The sequence below is a fragment of the Tympanuchus pallidicinctus genome, unplaced genomic scaffold, assembly GCF_026119805.1.
Source record: "Tympanuchus pallidicinctus isolate F22 unplaced genomic scaffold, pur_lepc_1.0 scaffold24, whole genome shotgun sequence".
NCBI classification, from domain to species: Eukaryota; Metazoa; Chordata; class Aves; order Galliformes; family Phasianidae; genus Tympanuchus; species Tympanuchus pallidicinctus.
The window spans coordinates 4,658,810-4,675,806 of record NW_026294741.1 but is presented as its reverse complement, the minus strand read 5'-3'; the positions used below and the strand labels follow the sequence as shown (position 1 = coordinate 4,675,806).

General features: G+C 45.5%; 1 protein-coding gene across 1 annotated transcript in view; it reads right to left on the bottom strand.

The window, feature by feature from the left end:
- Positions 1-257: 257 nt before the first annotated feature.
- SLC43A2 (solute carrier family 43 member 2) overlaps positions 258-16,997 on the bottom strand; it is a 29,254-nt gene continuing 12,514 nt past the window's right edge. The window contains exons 6-14 of the mRNA XM_052688738.1: positions 14,560-14,652; positions 14,220-14,353; positions 13,608-13,810; positions 12,865-13,008; positions 9,392-9,530; positions 8,853-8,985; positions 7,856-7,929; positions 6,045-6,168; positions 258-5,209 (exon numbers count right to left, since the gene is read on the bottom strand). Coding sequence (XP_052544698.1) covers positions 5,048-5,209; positions 6,045-6,168; positions 7,856-7,929; positions 8,853-8,985; positions 9,392-9,530; positions 12,865-13,008; positions 13,608-13,810; positions 14,220-14,353; positions 14,560-14,652 — 1,206 coding nt within the window. The 3' untranslated portion in view covers positions 258-5,047. The remainder of the gene's footprint in view (positions 5,210-6,044; positions 6,169-7,855; positions 7,930-8,852; positions 8,986-9,391; positions 9,531-12,864; positions 13,009-13,607; positions 13,811-14,219; positions 14,354-14,559; positions 14,653-16,997) is intronic.

The window sequence follows — 16,997 nt, the reverse complement described above, 5'->3', positions numbered from 1 at the left end:
ACCCTGTCTGATGAGCACCAATCTTTCTCAACACTCTCTCGAAATAATTAACAATTACTAAAAACGATTAAAGATCTTCTCTCAGATTGAAATCTTGCTGTTAGCTCCCACCCAGCGAAGAAAAGCACAAGGAAACGTTCAAAGGGCAACCGAGCAACGTGGCAGATGGCACCACAGGAAGCGTACATGCTTACATAGGCTTGTTAGGAAGCAAGAGATGCTTTCAGGATGCCCAGCCTCAGAAGGAAAACTAATGGTTAACTTAATACCACATTTATTTGTAGATAGCACTGTGAGAACGCACATCACCTTACAGACACGTAAAAGGTGACACCGGCCTGCCACAGAGTGCTTACATCTCAGTGCTGACAAACAGGCTATGTAACAAAAATCATGGCAACGAGAGGAGGATTCTGAATAAGTGGGTTATTCCAGGAGTAATAAGGGAGTGGCAGGCATGAGGAAGAGGAGGATGACAGCATGGAGCGCAACACACCTGATAAAAACAGATTGCACAACAGGCAGAGCTGCACAGGCAGAAAAAGAAGGAGCTGTGGGGTTACAGTTAACATGACAGACTGCACCTACAGAACACAGCACTGTTTGAGCTATTTCCAAAGGTGATGATGGTGAAGCATTATCTCGAGTGGCTTTATTTCTATTGTTTTTTGGAATTCCAGTGTGATATTAGCTTGTATTTTGCAGAACTATGCATTTCTGAACAAAGAGGTAGGGGAAGAGCAAAAGCTCTGCAGATGCAGGAAAATAACATTTTAAAAAAGAAACCACTCAAAGGGAACAACAAAACAACAGAACTTGCAGTTTTTAAGATGCCATTCTTTTTCCCCTGCAGTATCTGCTTTATATTTTATGTCGTATTTCCCAAATCCATCAGCCTGTCAAAAGGGAAATCTCCTACTTGCAAACATTTTAGTGATCTACTGTCTTGGTTAAAAAAAAAAAAAAACCAAGAACTCATTATCCTACATGTTTCCTTTGCAGACAGAGGATATTGGCTGGGCTTTGTTGTGAGAGCTGAATATTATTGCATCTCTTGCTGTAGCTTCGCTGTTAAGTTGGACTGTCTGCAAGATATTTTCATATATATCCATATCCAGTTACATCTTAAGGATCCAGATACTCTGACTATAACTGAATATTGTTACAGGTCTCCAAACAAGAAAAAAACAGCACAGGTTTTCTCTGCAATAGCACTGTTGCATTACAACTGTGCAGACTCTTGACGAGGCTTAGGTACTGACAAATTAGGGGCAGGAGAAATCTATTGCCCTTCCTTCCCCATTCAGTTTCTCTTAAAAACAAACAAACAAACCCCAAAACATTAAATGCATGAGTTTCCAGAGACCAGGGGTAAGTGAAGTGGCATTTATAGGTGCCACCACCTCCACACGGTAACATCCCTACAAAGAGCAGGCACCCACAGATCACGTTTCTGCTTCATTACATTCACCTGGGGATGCTTCTGCTCAGAAGATGAAGCTTTTTCCAGGCCCATTCCTTCACATTTTTAATAGAAGTGAGGTGAAGAAAAAAAAAAACAAACCAAAAAAAAAAAACCCCCACAATTCAACAACCTATTCCTATGAATAGGTCGGATGCCTATTCAACAAGGCATTCTAGCCTTTAGGAATAACACACGTTGATATGTATTTAGGAATTACAGGCAAATGCATTATTGATCTAATTAATGTGTTTGGTTGTCCTTTTATTTTTTTCAACAGGGGTGGCTCATGCACACCAAGAAGTGCACTGGGAATTTTCTTAGTCCTGCATCACTTGGCTAGGCAGCAGCGATGCTGTTTTCCATTCCAAATGTAAGGAATTTGCAGTTACATTTCCACAGGCATCAAAGAGCAAGGCAAACTACCCCTGAACAATCATATTTAACAGGACCATCTCAACCAGTGTTTGTTTCTGTAGCATCCAAGGCAATGTCTAGAAAAGGCTGAAGCCAGAATACTTCATCTTCTTGCCCACGCCTACATAAGGTTCAGCATTTAAGCAATTACGCCGCAATTAGCACAGTTGGTGCACATCTTACATGCAGATACAGATTTGTAGATAAGTTTGAGACTGATTTTAAAATTCAGTTCACAATTGTCAGAGTCAGTTAAACCCCACGAGGTCAGATCAGCATTCCACCCAACCCAGCGTATATTTTCCTCTATCTCTGATCACATGTTCTTGGAGACGGAGTGTGCAGAAGAAGATTAATCTTTTCTTGGTGTAACTTTCTTATTTACAGCAACTAAAATCTCCCTGAGTTATTGGATGCATCAAGCCATTGTTCAACGAGTCCCTTGTGTTTAAATAATAACAATAATCTGTTCTCCATCACGTTTCTACAGCAATAAGTTTCAGCGATTGACTTCGGGCTGCTGTGACAAAGCACTCCCATTAGTCTGCTTAACCCTAAACAGCTAAAATTCCTTGTGTACCCACCTGTCCTTAAAACTGCAAGCCAAAGGCACACTTTACTCTTAGTCTAAAACACAGTCTAAAAAACACACGACTCAAAGGCATGAGCTCTATTCTTCACAGCTGACCGGCAGCTTCTACACACTGTGACACATCAGCAGAGACAACAACCACATATACCCAATGTCTTATCAGATGAAACAATATCAGATTAGACAGTTTCCCTAATAAAGGGCAGGAACTGAGAACTGCAGTAGGGAGGTAGATGGCAGGAATAAAAGGGTGCTCTCTGTTTAATTTAGCTACATGCACTTCAAAGGCAGCTGCATCTCCACTGTGCCCTCATGAAAATGTGTCACTCTCTGTACTTCTCTATTTTGCAGAGGCATTTATGTCAGGAATTCAAGTGGAAGATATCATGTTCATTATTTTGAAAAGGAGCTGCTGCTGAGTTAGCACACAGCCGTCCTTCCAATCTGTCTGCTTAGGGATGCAGCTCAGAATTGCTCACCTGTCTGAGAGCTTCTTGAAAAGAAAAAAAAAAGATACGCAATGTCATTGTCATGTAAAATATCTTGGAGCAAAAGTAGAAATCTTTTCCATGTTTTTAGAAGAAGGAAGTGTAATAACACAGAATGCAGAAACCTGCAAAAACCTTCTGGAAATCTAGCAAAGCTGTACTAGTGCTGGTGGGTCTCTGGGCTTGTACCAGGAGAAGAGGAAATCAAACCAAAAGGCTGCCTCCATCATCACTCAACACAAAGGGTGTAAAGCTGGGAACGTGGGCAAATCATCACCAAAGCTAGAGGCCAACAGAAAAATGAAAATCTTCGGAACAGCGTAGTGTTGACAGCAGGCAATAAGGCTGCCTAGGAACAAACACATTTAATAAAGGCAACATGTTAAAAAAAAATAATAATAATCCACAGATGTGTAAAATGTTCAAGTGGCAACTCATTTCCTAATAAGTTATTGGAGACTAAAAGGTACCGTGAGTGGAACACCAACTGAACTGCCACCGGGTGGCCAAGGGCAGCGACTCAAGATGGCGCTGCCGTCCCACACAGCCCATCATCCCGGTAACCCGGAGTTGGCAGTTCAGAAGACACTCCACCTTCATCACTGATTTATTGCTCCCCGCCAACTTCCCTGCAGTCACTAGTTCAGCCACTGCAGTGCTGCACGCAACGTGTGGTGGCTAACGTGAGTCACAAGATACCGAGGCTGAGCTGCTGACCTCGAGGAGAAGGTGAAAGGGAGGAATGTCTACTTTAGGCAAGGCCTAGGAAAACCATTATAAAAATAAGCGGGTTAAGAATTCCCTTTGTATTCCTTCTATGGCGGATGGGCCCTGGGGCACCTTTACCCACATGTATTGCTCTACAAGTCAGCTTCACCATACAGTCGCTCACCATGCACTCTGTCCAGACAGAGCACCGACAACATCGAAGGCTTTTAATACAGCCAAACCAGCAGCTTTTTGGTCAGTCAGAGTAACCTGGTGTTCAGCAGCTTGGAGCCTGTGTCAGAACAACATAGATAAGCTATGGCTAGAGGAAGAATTACTTTGCCACATCACCCTGCCATACATCCACAGGATCCAGTTACCAAACACAAGGAGTGTGCTGCACTCTTGACTCTTCTCAACAAGAAGTCAGCTTACGACAAGTGAACGCCAAGGTATTTGGAGCCCCAGAACCGGCTTCAAGAAGCTTCTCCACTTCAGCAAATACACGCTGCTGCTCCCCTCCTGGGGTCATGTTGGAGGGAGGAAGAGGCAAAAGGCAACAAGTCTCAAAAGCACTTCATCGGTAAACAAGATCCAATTCCTATCGCAACAGTTCCAGGACTGCAGGCAGTTTACAACGTGTACAGGTGGCTTACAGGACGGGAAGAGAGGAATACCAGGCCTTTGAAGGCTTGGTGTAGGACCAAGAACAGTTCAGTAGGCTCTTCATTTCTGTGTGGAAGGCAGATCCATTGCTCACAGTCTGTGTCATTGTAGTAATAAAACACTGGGGAGCTGTCAGTGCCAGCAGCCAACATTTAGCAATACACTGAAGCCGTGCTTACATATGAAGGAATAAATCCCCTTCCCTGCCTCAGAAACAGTCTGGGATACCTCTGGGTAGGCAGTAAAACTGCTGAGTTCAGCTACATATCAAGCAGAAAGACCATTATGAAGCCTCAGGAAAAGAGGAGAGTGCAACTTACATCTGAGACAGTCAGCCAAGGTTGGGAGAAGAGGAGGGAAACAGACTTCAAGCATGTTACATTTGCAAATTCAAATTAAGGTCTTTCTTCCCTCTTCCCCCATCCATCTCTTCCTTCTCAGTTTCCTATGCAGAGCCTCTGCAGCTGGAGAGTGTGATCAGGGGGTAATTTAAGACACAATATCTGTGTGGCCTTTGTAAAAAGTCTTGTGTTCTGGAGTAAGGAGTGTGAAGTCTCCTCCTGCCATATATCTGAGGAAAGCTCAGTCATGATGTCCAGCCCTCACTCCAGTGATGAACAGAGCCAGGAGAGAAAAAGCCTGGCCTACACCACAGGTAGAACCCACGGATATGGTAGGAACCTGTACAGGGGAGGTTGCATTTGAAGCACCAGTTTAAACAAAGGCTTCCTCATTGGGAGTGCCATTGATTTTGAGGAAGAGTTTGGAATCTTCAATCTTCTGTTTCCTTTCTCTTTCTAGCCTGCGTCTGTAGCAGACCAGGTAGATCGGAAGGCAGAAACCCAGTAAGCTCAAACCAAGCAAGCCAACGTTCACCTGCAGGAAGATAGACAAAACAGACAGGTTAAAACAACAACCAAGTCATGCATGCCCAAGTGTCAGAACCCAGCTCACGTCACTCAGCTACAGGCAAACCAGGAGACGCCCTGCTCTCTGTATTGGCAACAACAGCCTTTGTATTTTTATTTATACTCTGGTGCCCAGAGCATATAAATTAAATAATGCAAGAGTTCATTGCTCTGGATCTTGGCTGCAAGAGTCTCTTGTTGCACACAACAGGTAGGGCTGCTCAAGGTACGTTTCTTTTCCACCAGCATCACTGAGCCATGTGTTGCTGGAGAGCAGATGTAGGCACATGCAGCCTAGAGATCAAGACTCTCCAGAAAACTGACACATTAGTGTCAGTGAGCTGCCCAGACTCTCAGCAATACACCACACATTTGTCCTACCCTCAAAAGCCACTTGGCTTTCCCAACATTAGCATCAGCAAGCCAAAATTTACTGATCATTAGAGTTTATTGTTATCAAGAGAATAGCGAATTTCTACTGCATTTGAGGGCCAGACAAATTAACTCATTTTTACCTTACAGATTTTGACCTCCTGTGCAAACTGCTTGTGAGGAAATAAACAGCAGCCTTCTCCCTTCCCACACACCAGAGAAGGGTTAATGCCATTCCCTCCCAGGGCCTCATTACTCACACAGGAAAGGGTCTCTTGGACAGCACCAAGGTAACAGCAGACTGAGGGACACAACACTCCCTGCTGTTTATAACCTTGGTCCACGCACAAGGGGTGATTTTGTTTTCAGAGAAATGAACCCAAGTCATCTTCACCAACTGGAACTGCATATTACATTTAAGAATAACTTGCCCAGAGAGGGTCTCCTTCCAGAGGTCCTGTTACTGCCATAAACAGAGGCTGCTGCAGAAGGGCAAAAAGGGCACTGATCAACGACTGCAACCCTGTCAAGCTACCAAACTGAGTAGAGGGGTATCTGTCAACAGAAAAAGCAATAGCATTATTATATGTCACCTTGACTGCTCACAACACCCAGCTCAGGTTGCACTCCCAGTAGACCAGCACAATAGAACACAGTCCCAAGAGAGACATAACATGAAGAACTTTTCTCTCCTGAACTTATATACAGCTACCTCTTATTCTAGAGATTTTAGTTATACGTGGTGGTGAGCATAATGCTCTCTAGATCAGAGCACAGCTGGTGATGGAACAGATGCCTTCTTTCCAGACAATCCTCATCCTGAATTCAAAAACTTAAGATATACCAGATCTAGCACTTGTTTTGTTGTACCATAAGACAGATGGAAGTGCTTATACAACTACTCCTATTGCAAAGGGAAAACAGTGTTGACATTTACTAGGTAAAAGCAGAGCCTCTTTATCCAGATGACAGCATTAGCAGCTATGCAATCATTTTCATCTGGCCACAGCAATTCGCCCCATTTAGAAGTGAGTGAAACCTGCACAACAGGTTACTGTGTGTTTTCCTTTTTAGAGGACAAGTCAGATCCCATGTCAAATTAAACAACACTGCTCATTGGAAAGTGCTGAATATCAGATACTACTAATGGAAAAATAAATCTTAGGAGCAGTCCAACATCTGTCTCTTTTCACAACTGACCAGTGTTTAGAAAAAGTCAGGTTGGAAAGAAAAAAACCAATCACAACTTTCCAGTATTCAAATAAGTCAAACTGAAACCAAAAATAAAGAAGTTGGAAAGAGCTGCAATGGTCAGAGAAGTTTAGCTTATAAGCAAGCTGATATCTACAACAGCAGACATTTACCACAATGAGGACAGAAACATTTTGTTTCCAGCTACCATAGAACCAAAAGTTTGCATGTTTTTGATTTAATACTGTCTTTGAATCTGGAATACACAGGCACTGAGACCAAAACCTTTCACAGAAGGAGTATGTGGAGCCTCCATCCATGGAGATACTCGAAACCCAAGTGGACACAGGGCTGGACAACCTGCTCTAGCTAACCCTGCTTGAGCAGGAGGTTGGATTAGATGGTACTGAGAGGTCCCTTCCCACCTCAACCACTCTGTGATCCTCTGAAAGCCAACAGTTTCTTCCTGTTTTCTGCCCAGCAGCTCAGGACAGAGAGGCAGATCTGTTTTCAAAGTGAAAAACATTGCTTACTAAGGAAGAGAGTATTTAGATCCAGCTATCGATAGCTTTGATAAGTTGGAAGCAGGATGGGTGATCCACCTGGGAAAGGGAGTATGCCTCACTAATTGGGCAATGCTTTACTAGTGCAATTTCAGAGCAGACCAGCAGCAATATGCTCAATTATGTTAATGTTTCACAGTGCTTTACCCAGACACATACACACAGCTACCCATTATAACAGAAAAAGCCTTGAGCTCTTACTGTATAACCCTAGTGCCAATGGCCGAGTCTCACCTGCACAACTGATACGTTATGCCTCTGTCCTGGCAGCAGTTATGCCAAAGGGGTTATCAGTTTCCAAAGAAGGAATGTAACAGCCAGGACTTCAGTCCAGCTACTCTCATGCCCAGCAGGGACAGGGAATAAAAACTGCATTATTTTTCCCCTCTGACAGACTTCAATTCCCGATCTCCCTCTCACCAGGACTTCTTATCACCTCAAACCAGTTTATCTGTCCAGCCTCATATTATAGGTAAGCAGAAACTTACACAGCTGCATAGAGGCCTCCCACTGCTGAGTGGATAAATCCTCTCACAATTGTGTGCAATATGAAGGAAAGAATCTGCAAAGAGAAGAATAAAATGTCAAGTGCTAGATGCCAAGGGGTACCAGACCCCAACACACAACCATTCCTAATAGGCGCTCTCCTTTCTAGCACATAGGCAGACCTGAGCAGCCAGAGCCCAAACCTGAACACCGGCACAAGGAAATAACTCGTGTTCATCTCTAAAAGCAGTGTTGTTCCTTACTGTGCTGACATGTCGTGTATGGTTAACCTTAGAGAGCATAAGGCCTCTCTCTTTTGTAGATGGCACTGTTTCAAGGACACATACCCAAGAAACAGTAGCAGGGGTCACAACATTCTGAACTTATGTCCAACTTAGTTAAATTTCCACAAGTTATTGCAGACAACATGCAAATATGAACAAACAACACCTGTTTGCTTACATCACCAGGGCATGTCTAGGGATAGTATAAAAACCACTGAACTCATCTGCCAAAAGCAGGTGGTGTCACAAAATAAATATTATAACAGGTTTATAATCCCACTGGTACCATTGGGCACAGCATTTGATGCAGAAATAACCTGCTGTACGTACTGGCGTCACAGTCAGCAGCTTAAATCAAGCCCAGGTCAAAAGCACAGGCACTGCTAAGAGCACCTCAATAGGGAAGTATAGGATGTGTAGTTACAGAGCTCAGCTGCACGAACTCTATGTATAAACCACAGATCAACTCTGCCATTTTAACTGCACTAACTTCTCTAGGTTACTTCACGATGTGTCAACTGAATGGTGCTATTTGTTTCAGTTTTAAGGCCAGGGTTCCCAAAGCAGCACAGAGATCTCCCAGCAGTGCCAGAACGCCCTCCTGCCACCAGATAGTTCTGCTGGTTTGCCAGCTATCCCAGCATCACCGTGCCTGACATTTTGGCTGGACCTCTGCCACCAGCCCCTCCAGCACACCTCCATTTGACCTATTCACCTGCAGCTGTAGATTGGGAATGAGACAGGTGACTCCAAATCCAACCAGCAGGACGTTTGTGAATGCAAAGGCATTGGTGGCGTTGGTGATTTTCTGGATCTGACGGTCACGTTTTTTCTTTTTCTTGTCACCTCTGGAAGAATAACAAAACCTGCATTAGGAAAAGCACTTCCAGCAGCTGCTGAAACTCACAGTTGATATAACATGAATCTTGCTATCTAAACCACTTTGTCTGCAGGTCTGCCTATGGAGACAAAAGGATCTCCATCGGTGAAAAGTAAGGAACAAATGGCAATTATTTCAGTGCTGCTGCTGTTATACTAGAAGGAAAGTCTGAATCTCTGCTACAATTTAGATTTGCTCCTCTTAACTGATCTTAGCAAAAGCGGAAGATGCAGTCCCTTTCTCCTTGCAATTATCAAGTCTTCCTTCAAGCTTTCTTTTCTATATTGGTGAACCAACATCCTTTTCTTCTACATATCTTCAGAAGAAGAGGCCTGCTACGTGGCTGTATGCCCTGCATGGTGCTCACTACTCACTGCTCAGCGTTGCTCTCCTCATTATCTTCAGAGCCATCATCGCATTCTTTCAGCCTCCAATCCATGACGTACCCAATCACAGGTGCTGTCAGCAGGCACAGCAGTTGCAGTACCCCAAAAATGGAAGTGTAGAGACTCACTGCAGGGGAAAAAAAAATAAAAAAGATGCTAAGGGTGTCAGTTCAAGGGATAAACCATCAGTAACAGGAAAACAAAGACAAAAGAAAAGAAACTTCCTCCTCACTGTTCACCTTTCCTACTAGAAGCCCAGATTCTGTGTACTTGCAGATTAACCCGCAGGGCTGAAAGCAGCTGGGATGCAGAAGACCTCCTTCTGTTGTATTTTTAGAGGAGCATCAGCCCAACAGCAGGCAGGACCAGCAGGGGCACCCAAAAAACTGCCTTGTGCCAGTGAGGTTTCTGCTGGCTACGAGCAGCAGGGAAAGTTCTGCAAGTGATGCATCCTGCCCAGCATCCCTGCCTTAGTCATCTCCTCTGCTGCCTGGCAGGGAGCTCCAGATGCTGGAGCTTCTGACCTGCAGAAGATGCAAGGACAAACCATGCTGGGAAGGTGAAATCTATGCCATTTTGTGAAGAATGGATTAGTTAGGAAGTGCCTCTACGGGAGGAAATCAGCAGCAAATAACACAGCATCTGTGAGCAATCATTAAAATTTCCAACTGATAACAATTCCCTGCGTATTAAACATAGGAATAATGTCTACATGGCTCTCTAGGGGAAAGCTGATGCCAGCAGACTTAGAAGAAACATCCCCCCTCCTGTTATCAGACAGCTCCCCCACCCCACAATGCTTTTCCCACTTCCTCTCTGCAGCCCACACGATGGATCTGCAGGCATCACACAGAAGGGCTGGTGAGTCAGTGCACCACAGCTCTGAAATAAGGATGTGATTCCAAAACCTACTGTCTCAGCACAGAGCGCTCACGAATTACAGCACTGTAAGCAAAAGCAGCCAAGAAGAATTTTAGTTTATCCCTCCAATGCATCGCTGGGGCTCTCAAAGCAGTACAGCCATGAAGTCCCAAAATCAAGGCGGTGTTGGGAGAGAGGTTTCCAAGAAGCCTTCCTCTCCTATGCAGTCATAGCAAACCCCAGCAGGGCTGCCTCACAGTGCCAGGCATGGCACCAGATGATCCCTTCCTGGCTCCAGTTGCTGGCTGGGAAACTAAGAACTTCCAGCTCCAGCCTCTGAGCTCACATTCCTGTCCCCATTACCTCTGCACAAGCAAGCCCTGACGTGGCCCCACATCCCATCTGCTGGAGCCAAAAGAAACAGGTGGCATCACCCTCTACAAACACTCCAAAAGCTGATTTGCTCTTGCACGGTTATTTTTTAACAGAGGGTAAGAAGCAAGCCATGCTGTCAACTTTTGTTTCTCTTGCTACTCTGAACACTTAATCTTAGGCTCTAAACAGAGGGAGCAGAAGCCAGCTTCAAGCAGGGAACAAAGTTTATGGGACAGCAAGAAAAGAGGTCCTATAGGAACAATCTCCTCAATTTATCTATCATAAAAACTGTCACTTCCTAAGGAGGAAAAAAAATGAAGCAAACACCAGCAGGTACAGCAGAAGCAGAGCAAACAGAAAAGGTTGCAGACACAGGCACAACCCTTTATACCACCTGTTCTGTAAGTTATTACGTCAAACTGCCCTGAGCAATACAGCCAAGTTTTCCAGCCTGTCCTGGTTCTTCCCAAGGTCTCCAAGTACAACCAGATTTGGAAGCGAGGTGACGATTTATAAAAGGCAAAGCCAAATTAGAAGTCTCAAACAACAGGTCTCCTCTCTCCTGCCTTCCCATGGTACAGTTACATGGTTATTTAGAGAGCTTCTGTGTTCTCTAGCTTCTCCCCTCCACCTTTTGGGGGTTTCCAGAAGATAAGGAGCCACACACTGACTGCTTTTCCACCTCAATGTTTCACAATATGAGATGCATGAGAAGCAGAACTTCCAGTGCTTCACTGCAGCTTCAAGACTTCATGCTCTCTGATTTCCCTCAAATCCTTCTCTCCTGGGTATATTGCAGTTTTCTTTGACCTAACAACACTGACAGCTCTTCCCTCCCCTTGCTGAGTACTGCAGGTGGGGAGCTCTGAGCAAACAAGTAAACGATGCACAAACAAGGAATCTGAGGGAGCAGCATCCCATCCTCTCCTGATGGGCATGGATTACATTTCTAGAGATCTGCGTGCATCTTGGAATGGCTCTCACAGCCTAACACTGCTGTGACCAGACAAAACCACTGTTTTGCTGGTGCCATGGAAACACCAAGACAGTGGATTGCACTGCGAGCCCAGGCTGCATTTGGGGGAGGAAGGAGAGAATGGGAAGAAATCTCTAAGGTGGCATAGAAAAACAATTTACCCAATAGATACAAGTTCTTTAAAAAAAAAAAAATAAATAAAAAAATCACAGAACTTGATTGAAACAGAATTGGCAGCATAAATTGATATTAATCTTAAAATACTGGGAAGGGGGAGAGGAAATAACTAGAGCAAACCAGGGGGGAAAAAAAAAGAAAAAAAAATCACAGAACAAGAATTACAAGGTAAGCAGAAAACTGAGCTGTGCTGAGAAAGGTAGGCAGCATGAAGTTTGTCCTGTTTACTGTTTAATGCCTAAACTGGCTCTTGAGCCAGGAGATAAAGAGCTGAATGCTGCAGGCTGTCAAACGCTCAAACAAAGCAATTCAGGGAATGCCAGGGCTTGGAGTTTCCTTCCCTCCCCCAGAGCTCACTCCTGTTTTCAGAGGAGTGCCTCTTGATTTATCAGCTTCATGCAATCCAGATTTAACAAGTTCAAACTGGATCTTACTACAAAGGACAAAAAAAAAAAAAAAGAAAAAAAAGCTAAGTCTTGTTTTGCAATCCTCTGTATTTCCAGCAACAGTAAACTAATGTACTCTTTCCTGTTTGCTCCATGTACTGAATCAGAGCTATAAATACAAGTCCAGCACAGCGAGCACCCCTGAGCCTCCCCACACTCACAGGCTGCACAAAACAGCCATGACTTCACTTCTCCCACCCTGCTGCTGGGACCAGACACCCAGCCCAGCCAATGGTCATAGAGTCAGCTGCTCTGTATGCCGTGTTTGCTTAGGATAAGTAAAGCAAATACCTAATGAAATAGGTTTCCCAATTAAAAAAAAAGAAAAAGCCACAGTTCACCCTGAGAGGGCATTTCAACCAGCTATCGGAAGGAATATCATGGAATAGTGTTTAACAGACACTGGGCTAAAATTAGATTGACATTCAAGTGTCCACTTCACTGTGTCCCTCTGCCCTGGGCCAGCTCCAGCCGTCCACTGGACCCTACCAGCAGCAGTCACCGCACCAGTAATTGCTGTAGGTGGTGTTTGCTGAGTAATCAGTCATGCTGACCTCTGGGAAGGATCGAGTCTGGGTCAGCACCCAGTTCCAAGGAAGCAGATTAAAGTCTTCAGGTCACCCTACCTTGGCTTTCATCTCCGGACAGAAACTCAAGGATGGTGTTCATGGCCCCCATGTAGAAGATGAGCCGCAGCTGAGTGACACACATGGTGATAAGGCTGAGCAACAAGATGGGGCTGAAGACACTCTTCATGAAGGAAGGAGAAGCTACAGAAGGAAAAACAGAGTCTTTGAAAAAGGCAGTGTGGTCTTACAGACAGGCATGACTTCAGAAGAGGCTGCAGATCTTGGCTTAGCAGGCCTTCTGGCCAATCATCCCAGCTTGGTGCCAGTGGCAGCCCCCAAATCCGCAGAGAGCAACTGTCTGCTGTCTTACAAACTTCCTTACTGAATAGCGATAGATGCTGGGAGTTTGGTCACCAAAAACTGCTGCAAGGTAAGTCTCACTCAATTCTGGTGAGCAAAGCAATAGGAAACTTCAAGCCATTTCCTTCTGCCATATCCCTGAGGAGGGAAGGTGGGAGGTGGCAGCAGCCTGTTTAAGAGGCAACAGTGACCAAATGTGCTGCCCTATGGCCACACCATTACCCATGTGGTCATCCACACCAGGCAACAGCATAGTTTAGCAAGTATATGTGAGCAGGATTCCTTATATCACTGAATTCTTCTCTATATAGCTGTGCCTGGCACGTGGCCCTGGCAACATACAGGACATGTATCGCTCTTCCTCATGTAAACAGGCCTGGAGCAGAGCACCAGCCTCCTGCATGCACCAGCATCCCCCCAGGGCACGTGGTGAACCACACCTGTGCTGTCAGGCTGGCACTTCACTTCAAGGTCCACCGTGGACAGGCAGAGCTTGTTGTTCTCTTGCAAGGCTGCTGATTCTTTGGGGCCCTTCATGGAGCTCCCCACGCTCAGTCGGCGTCCCACGGTTGTGACTTGCTTGTAGAACTGCTTCCCGGTGATCTTGTGGTCAAATCCCAGCCAGCTGAACTTTATTTTCACCCTGTTGGGCAGTAAAGAGAACGAGGGCTGCAACACAGGGTGGGAGTTAGAGGCAGCAGAGTTGTGGGAATCGGGGTATGGGGGGATGCAAGGCACTAGGCTTCCACCTACAAACCCACAAGTCATTTGGATCCAGATCAGACAGATGTACCTGGACCACTTTGGCACAAATCAGTATAGGAATGCTTATTGTCACAGGCACATCATTCTCCTTCATGGTTCCAATGCTTTGGAAGGTAAAACTTTTCACAGGTATTCACCAGCCAAGATATAAAGCTAATGTGAGACATAAATCCTCACCCTTGGAAGAACTGGCAGCAATAAGTAACATGTAAGGGAATTCCCTGCCCGCTCTTCTATATTGGCTGTGAGGAAGATTAGCCCCCAGGGCTCATCTAGTTGATGCTTACGTATAGTCCATGTCTTCTGGTCCTGGGAAGGGCTCCAGTGGCCAGTTGAAGAAGCAGTTGAGGAAAACTAGTCCTGCACAGCTTGCCCAGACAAGCAGAATAAGGATGAAGGAGACCCCAAAGTCATATATAACCTAGAAAGCAGAAAGAAGCATGATTTTGGCTGTAAGAGCAGAAAATTTGGAAGTCTGTAAACACACACAGGAACTGAATCTTGCAACAGCACATCTGTAAAGAAGTGCTTTAACAATTCATCCCTCTTTCTTTCGACATCATTGCTAAATGGTACAAATCTCCAGCTAAAAAGCACCGGTCATGAGTCACAATCCCACAGACTCACCTTGATTCCTGGGAAGGTCACAGCAGAGGAAGCATAGGAGCCGATCATTAGAGCAATGAACGTGGAACGAAGGTCACCAAACATGTTGGGCAGCTGGGGACAGAAAAATCAGTTGGAACAGGTTGTTGCCTGGGTAAGGGAGGGCAAGAGGAGGGGAGAAACCTCTTGAGAAGATGCTGGCATTCAGAGATAATAATACTGGGTACCAGAACCCAAAAAAACCAAGTTTTGTTCAAGAATGGCTTAGCTCATCAGGATGAAGATCTGCAGGCTGCATTGGTATCTCCAGTGTCAGGGAATGTCTACAACCCACAATTTATGTGCTAAACAATACTGCTTCCTTCCAGACTGACAGCATGCTTTGCATTGGTCACCTTTAGCACAGGATCCTTTGTTCCAGTCCTTGTGCTTTCCTTAAAGGTTCTTTCCCCAAGGTTACAGCCACCACCTCTGTTTCTCTCCAAAAACCCGTGTTCAGGTTCTCTGCCAATCACTCTCCTTTTAGCTGAGAGTTGTTAGAGATGGGCTGTGACAGCTGCACAATCCATAACACACCTTGGGCTGCCAGTTTTGTTTATACACCTTGGGTCAGCACCTAATCTTTGCAGTGGACCGGAAAGCTCCTGCTCTAACAAGAAGGAATAGGAACCAACACGAACGGTGTTGCTGCTACGTTGCCAATACCAGCCAGGTTCCCCCATGCAGACAGACTGTATAAGTGAGATTTCATTGCCTCCTTCCTGCTCTTTCAGGTCACAGAATCCCCAGATCCACTCAGGCATCACTACCACGTCAGCCTTGGGGTCTCCAAGGACACTGCAGGTGCCTCCAAGCACTGAAAGCTAAACGGCATTTTATCTGTTTTCAAGACAGCAAAATGATTTGGAGAATATTGGATTGAGTCTGAGCAAGCAAATGCTCTCATCTCATTCTCATTTCGGTGCTGGAAAACAAATCCATCTTTTCCAGGAGCAGCATATAAGGCAAGTGAATCTGGCTTGTGTCACAGCGGGACCGGCGTGTTTACAGCACAAGTATTCCTGCACAGGAACACTCAAGGATCCATCTGGCTGTTTATCATCCCTCTGCCTCACTGCAGAGCTTTCTATGCAGCACAGCCTCCAGGTCCTCGGATAACCCCAGCCAGAGAACAGCAGCAGCAGCAGACACTGAGCCCCAAGCGGGCACGGCGGAGGCAGCAAAACGCTGCACTTCTCTGCAGCAAGGAACCCCACACCCATCCCCACATCCCCGCACCCGGGAGCGCTGCCAGCAGGCTGCTTTTGGGAGCTGCAGGCAGGAAATGGTGAACGATCCAAATTTCTGTTACCAGGCATAGAAATCCCTCCCTGGAAGTGCTGGCCTTAAAAAAAATAAAAATAAAAAACAATGCATCCCAGAAAAGAGCATCTGCAGGATGAAATATCTGCAGGTTGCAGGGACTGGCCATTGTCACCAGGCAGGGTGTTTGTGTAATCTCGAATGCCCCAAACCTAAAATAACCTCCAGAAATTACAACAAACAGCTGCTGCTGCTGGAGAGCTGCGAGCAGGGCGAGAGCTGCACAAACACAGCTGCTTCTTGGCTCGGGTTGCTCTTCCCCAAAGTCTCAGAGATGACAAAAAGCCTTTTTCATAAGCAGATGAGCAGCTCCCAGGTGGTTCCTCCAGCTCTGGGGGTACCAGAGACCCAGAGAGAGCCCGAAAGCAAGCAGCTACTTCTGGGAAACCCAAATCTGCTTCTGCTTCGGTGGGGACAAGTCCTAGAAAGGCTTGAGACTTTGGAAAATCCTGTTTGGCAGCAAGCAAGTGGCCGGATTAAAGAAAATTGGACAAGGAGATTCAGTGGGCTGGATAAGATCTTATCAAGTGCAACTGCTAACACCGAGCACTCAGGAGGAAAGGAAACCTGAGAGCTGAAGGGACAGAGGGAAGGAAAAACAGCCTGGGTCTGGACAGAAAATCCCTCAGCCTGCTCGTGTTAGCACTGGCAGTGCCTGCCTGGGTCCAGGCTGAAGACCAGCTACTAAAATAACGGGCAGTATTTTCTAAGCCAGATTTCCAGCATAGCAGCGAGCACTGGAAAAACATGAACCCTAGGGATGAGAAAATAAAGAAAGAAAACAAACGCACAAACCACAGAGCAAGTAGGATCTTTGCCTTCTGCCAACAGAAGGATCTGATCCGCAGTCTGACCTTATTCCTGCAGGCCAGAATTGACTCCCCCACTGACTTCTGCCTATGCTGGTACGAGTGTCTCAACTCAGGAAGACCTACCATGAAGAAACATCTTACGTCTTCTGTTTAAAGGTCAGTATAACACTCCAGGTATAATCAACTTCGTGCCCTGTCTGAAAGATACTTGATTTTGCCACACCAGGGCTGTTTTTTCCTGGAGCCCTTTACTACAGGTGTGCAATCCCAAACTGATAAAATCAC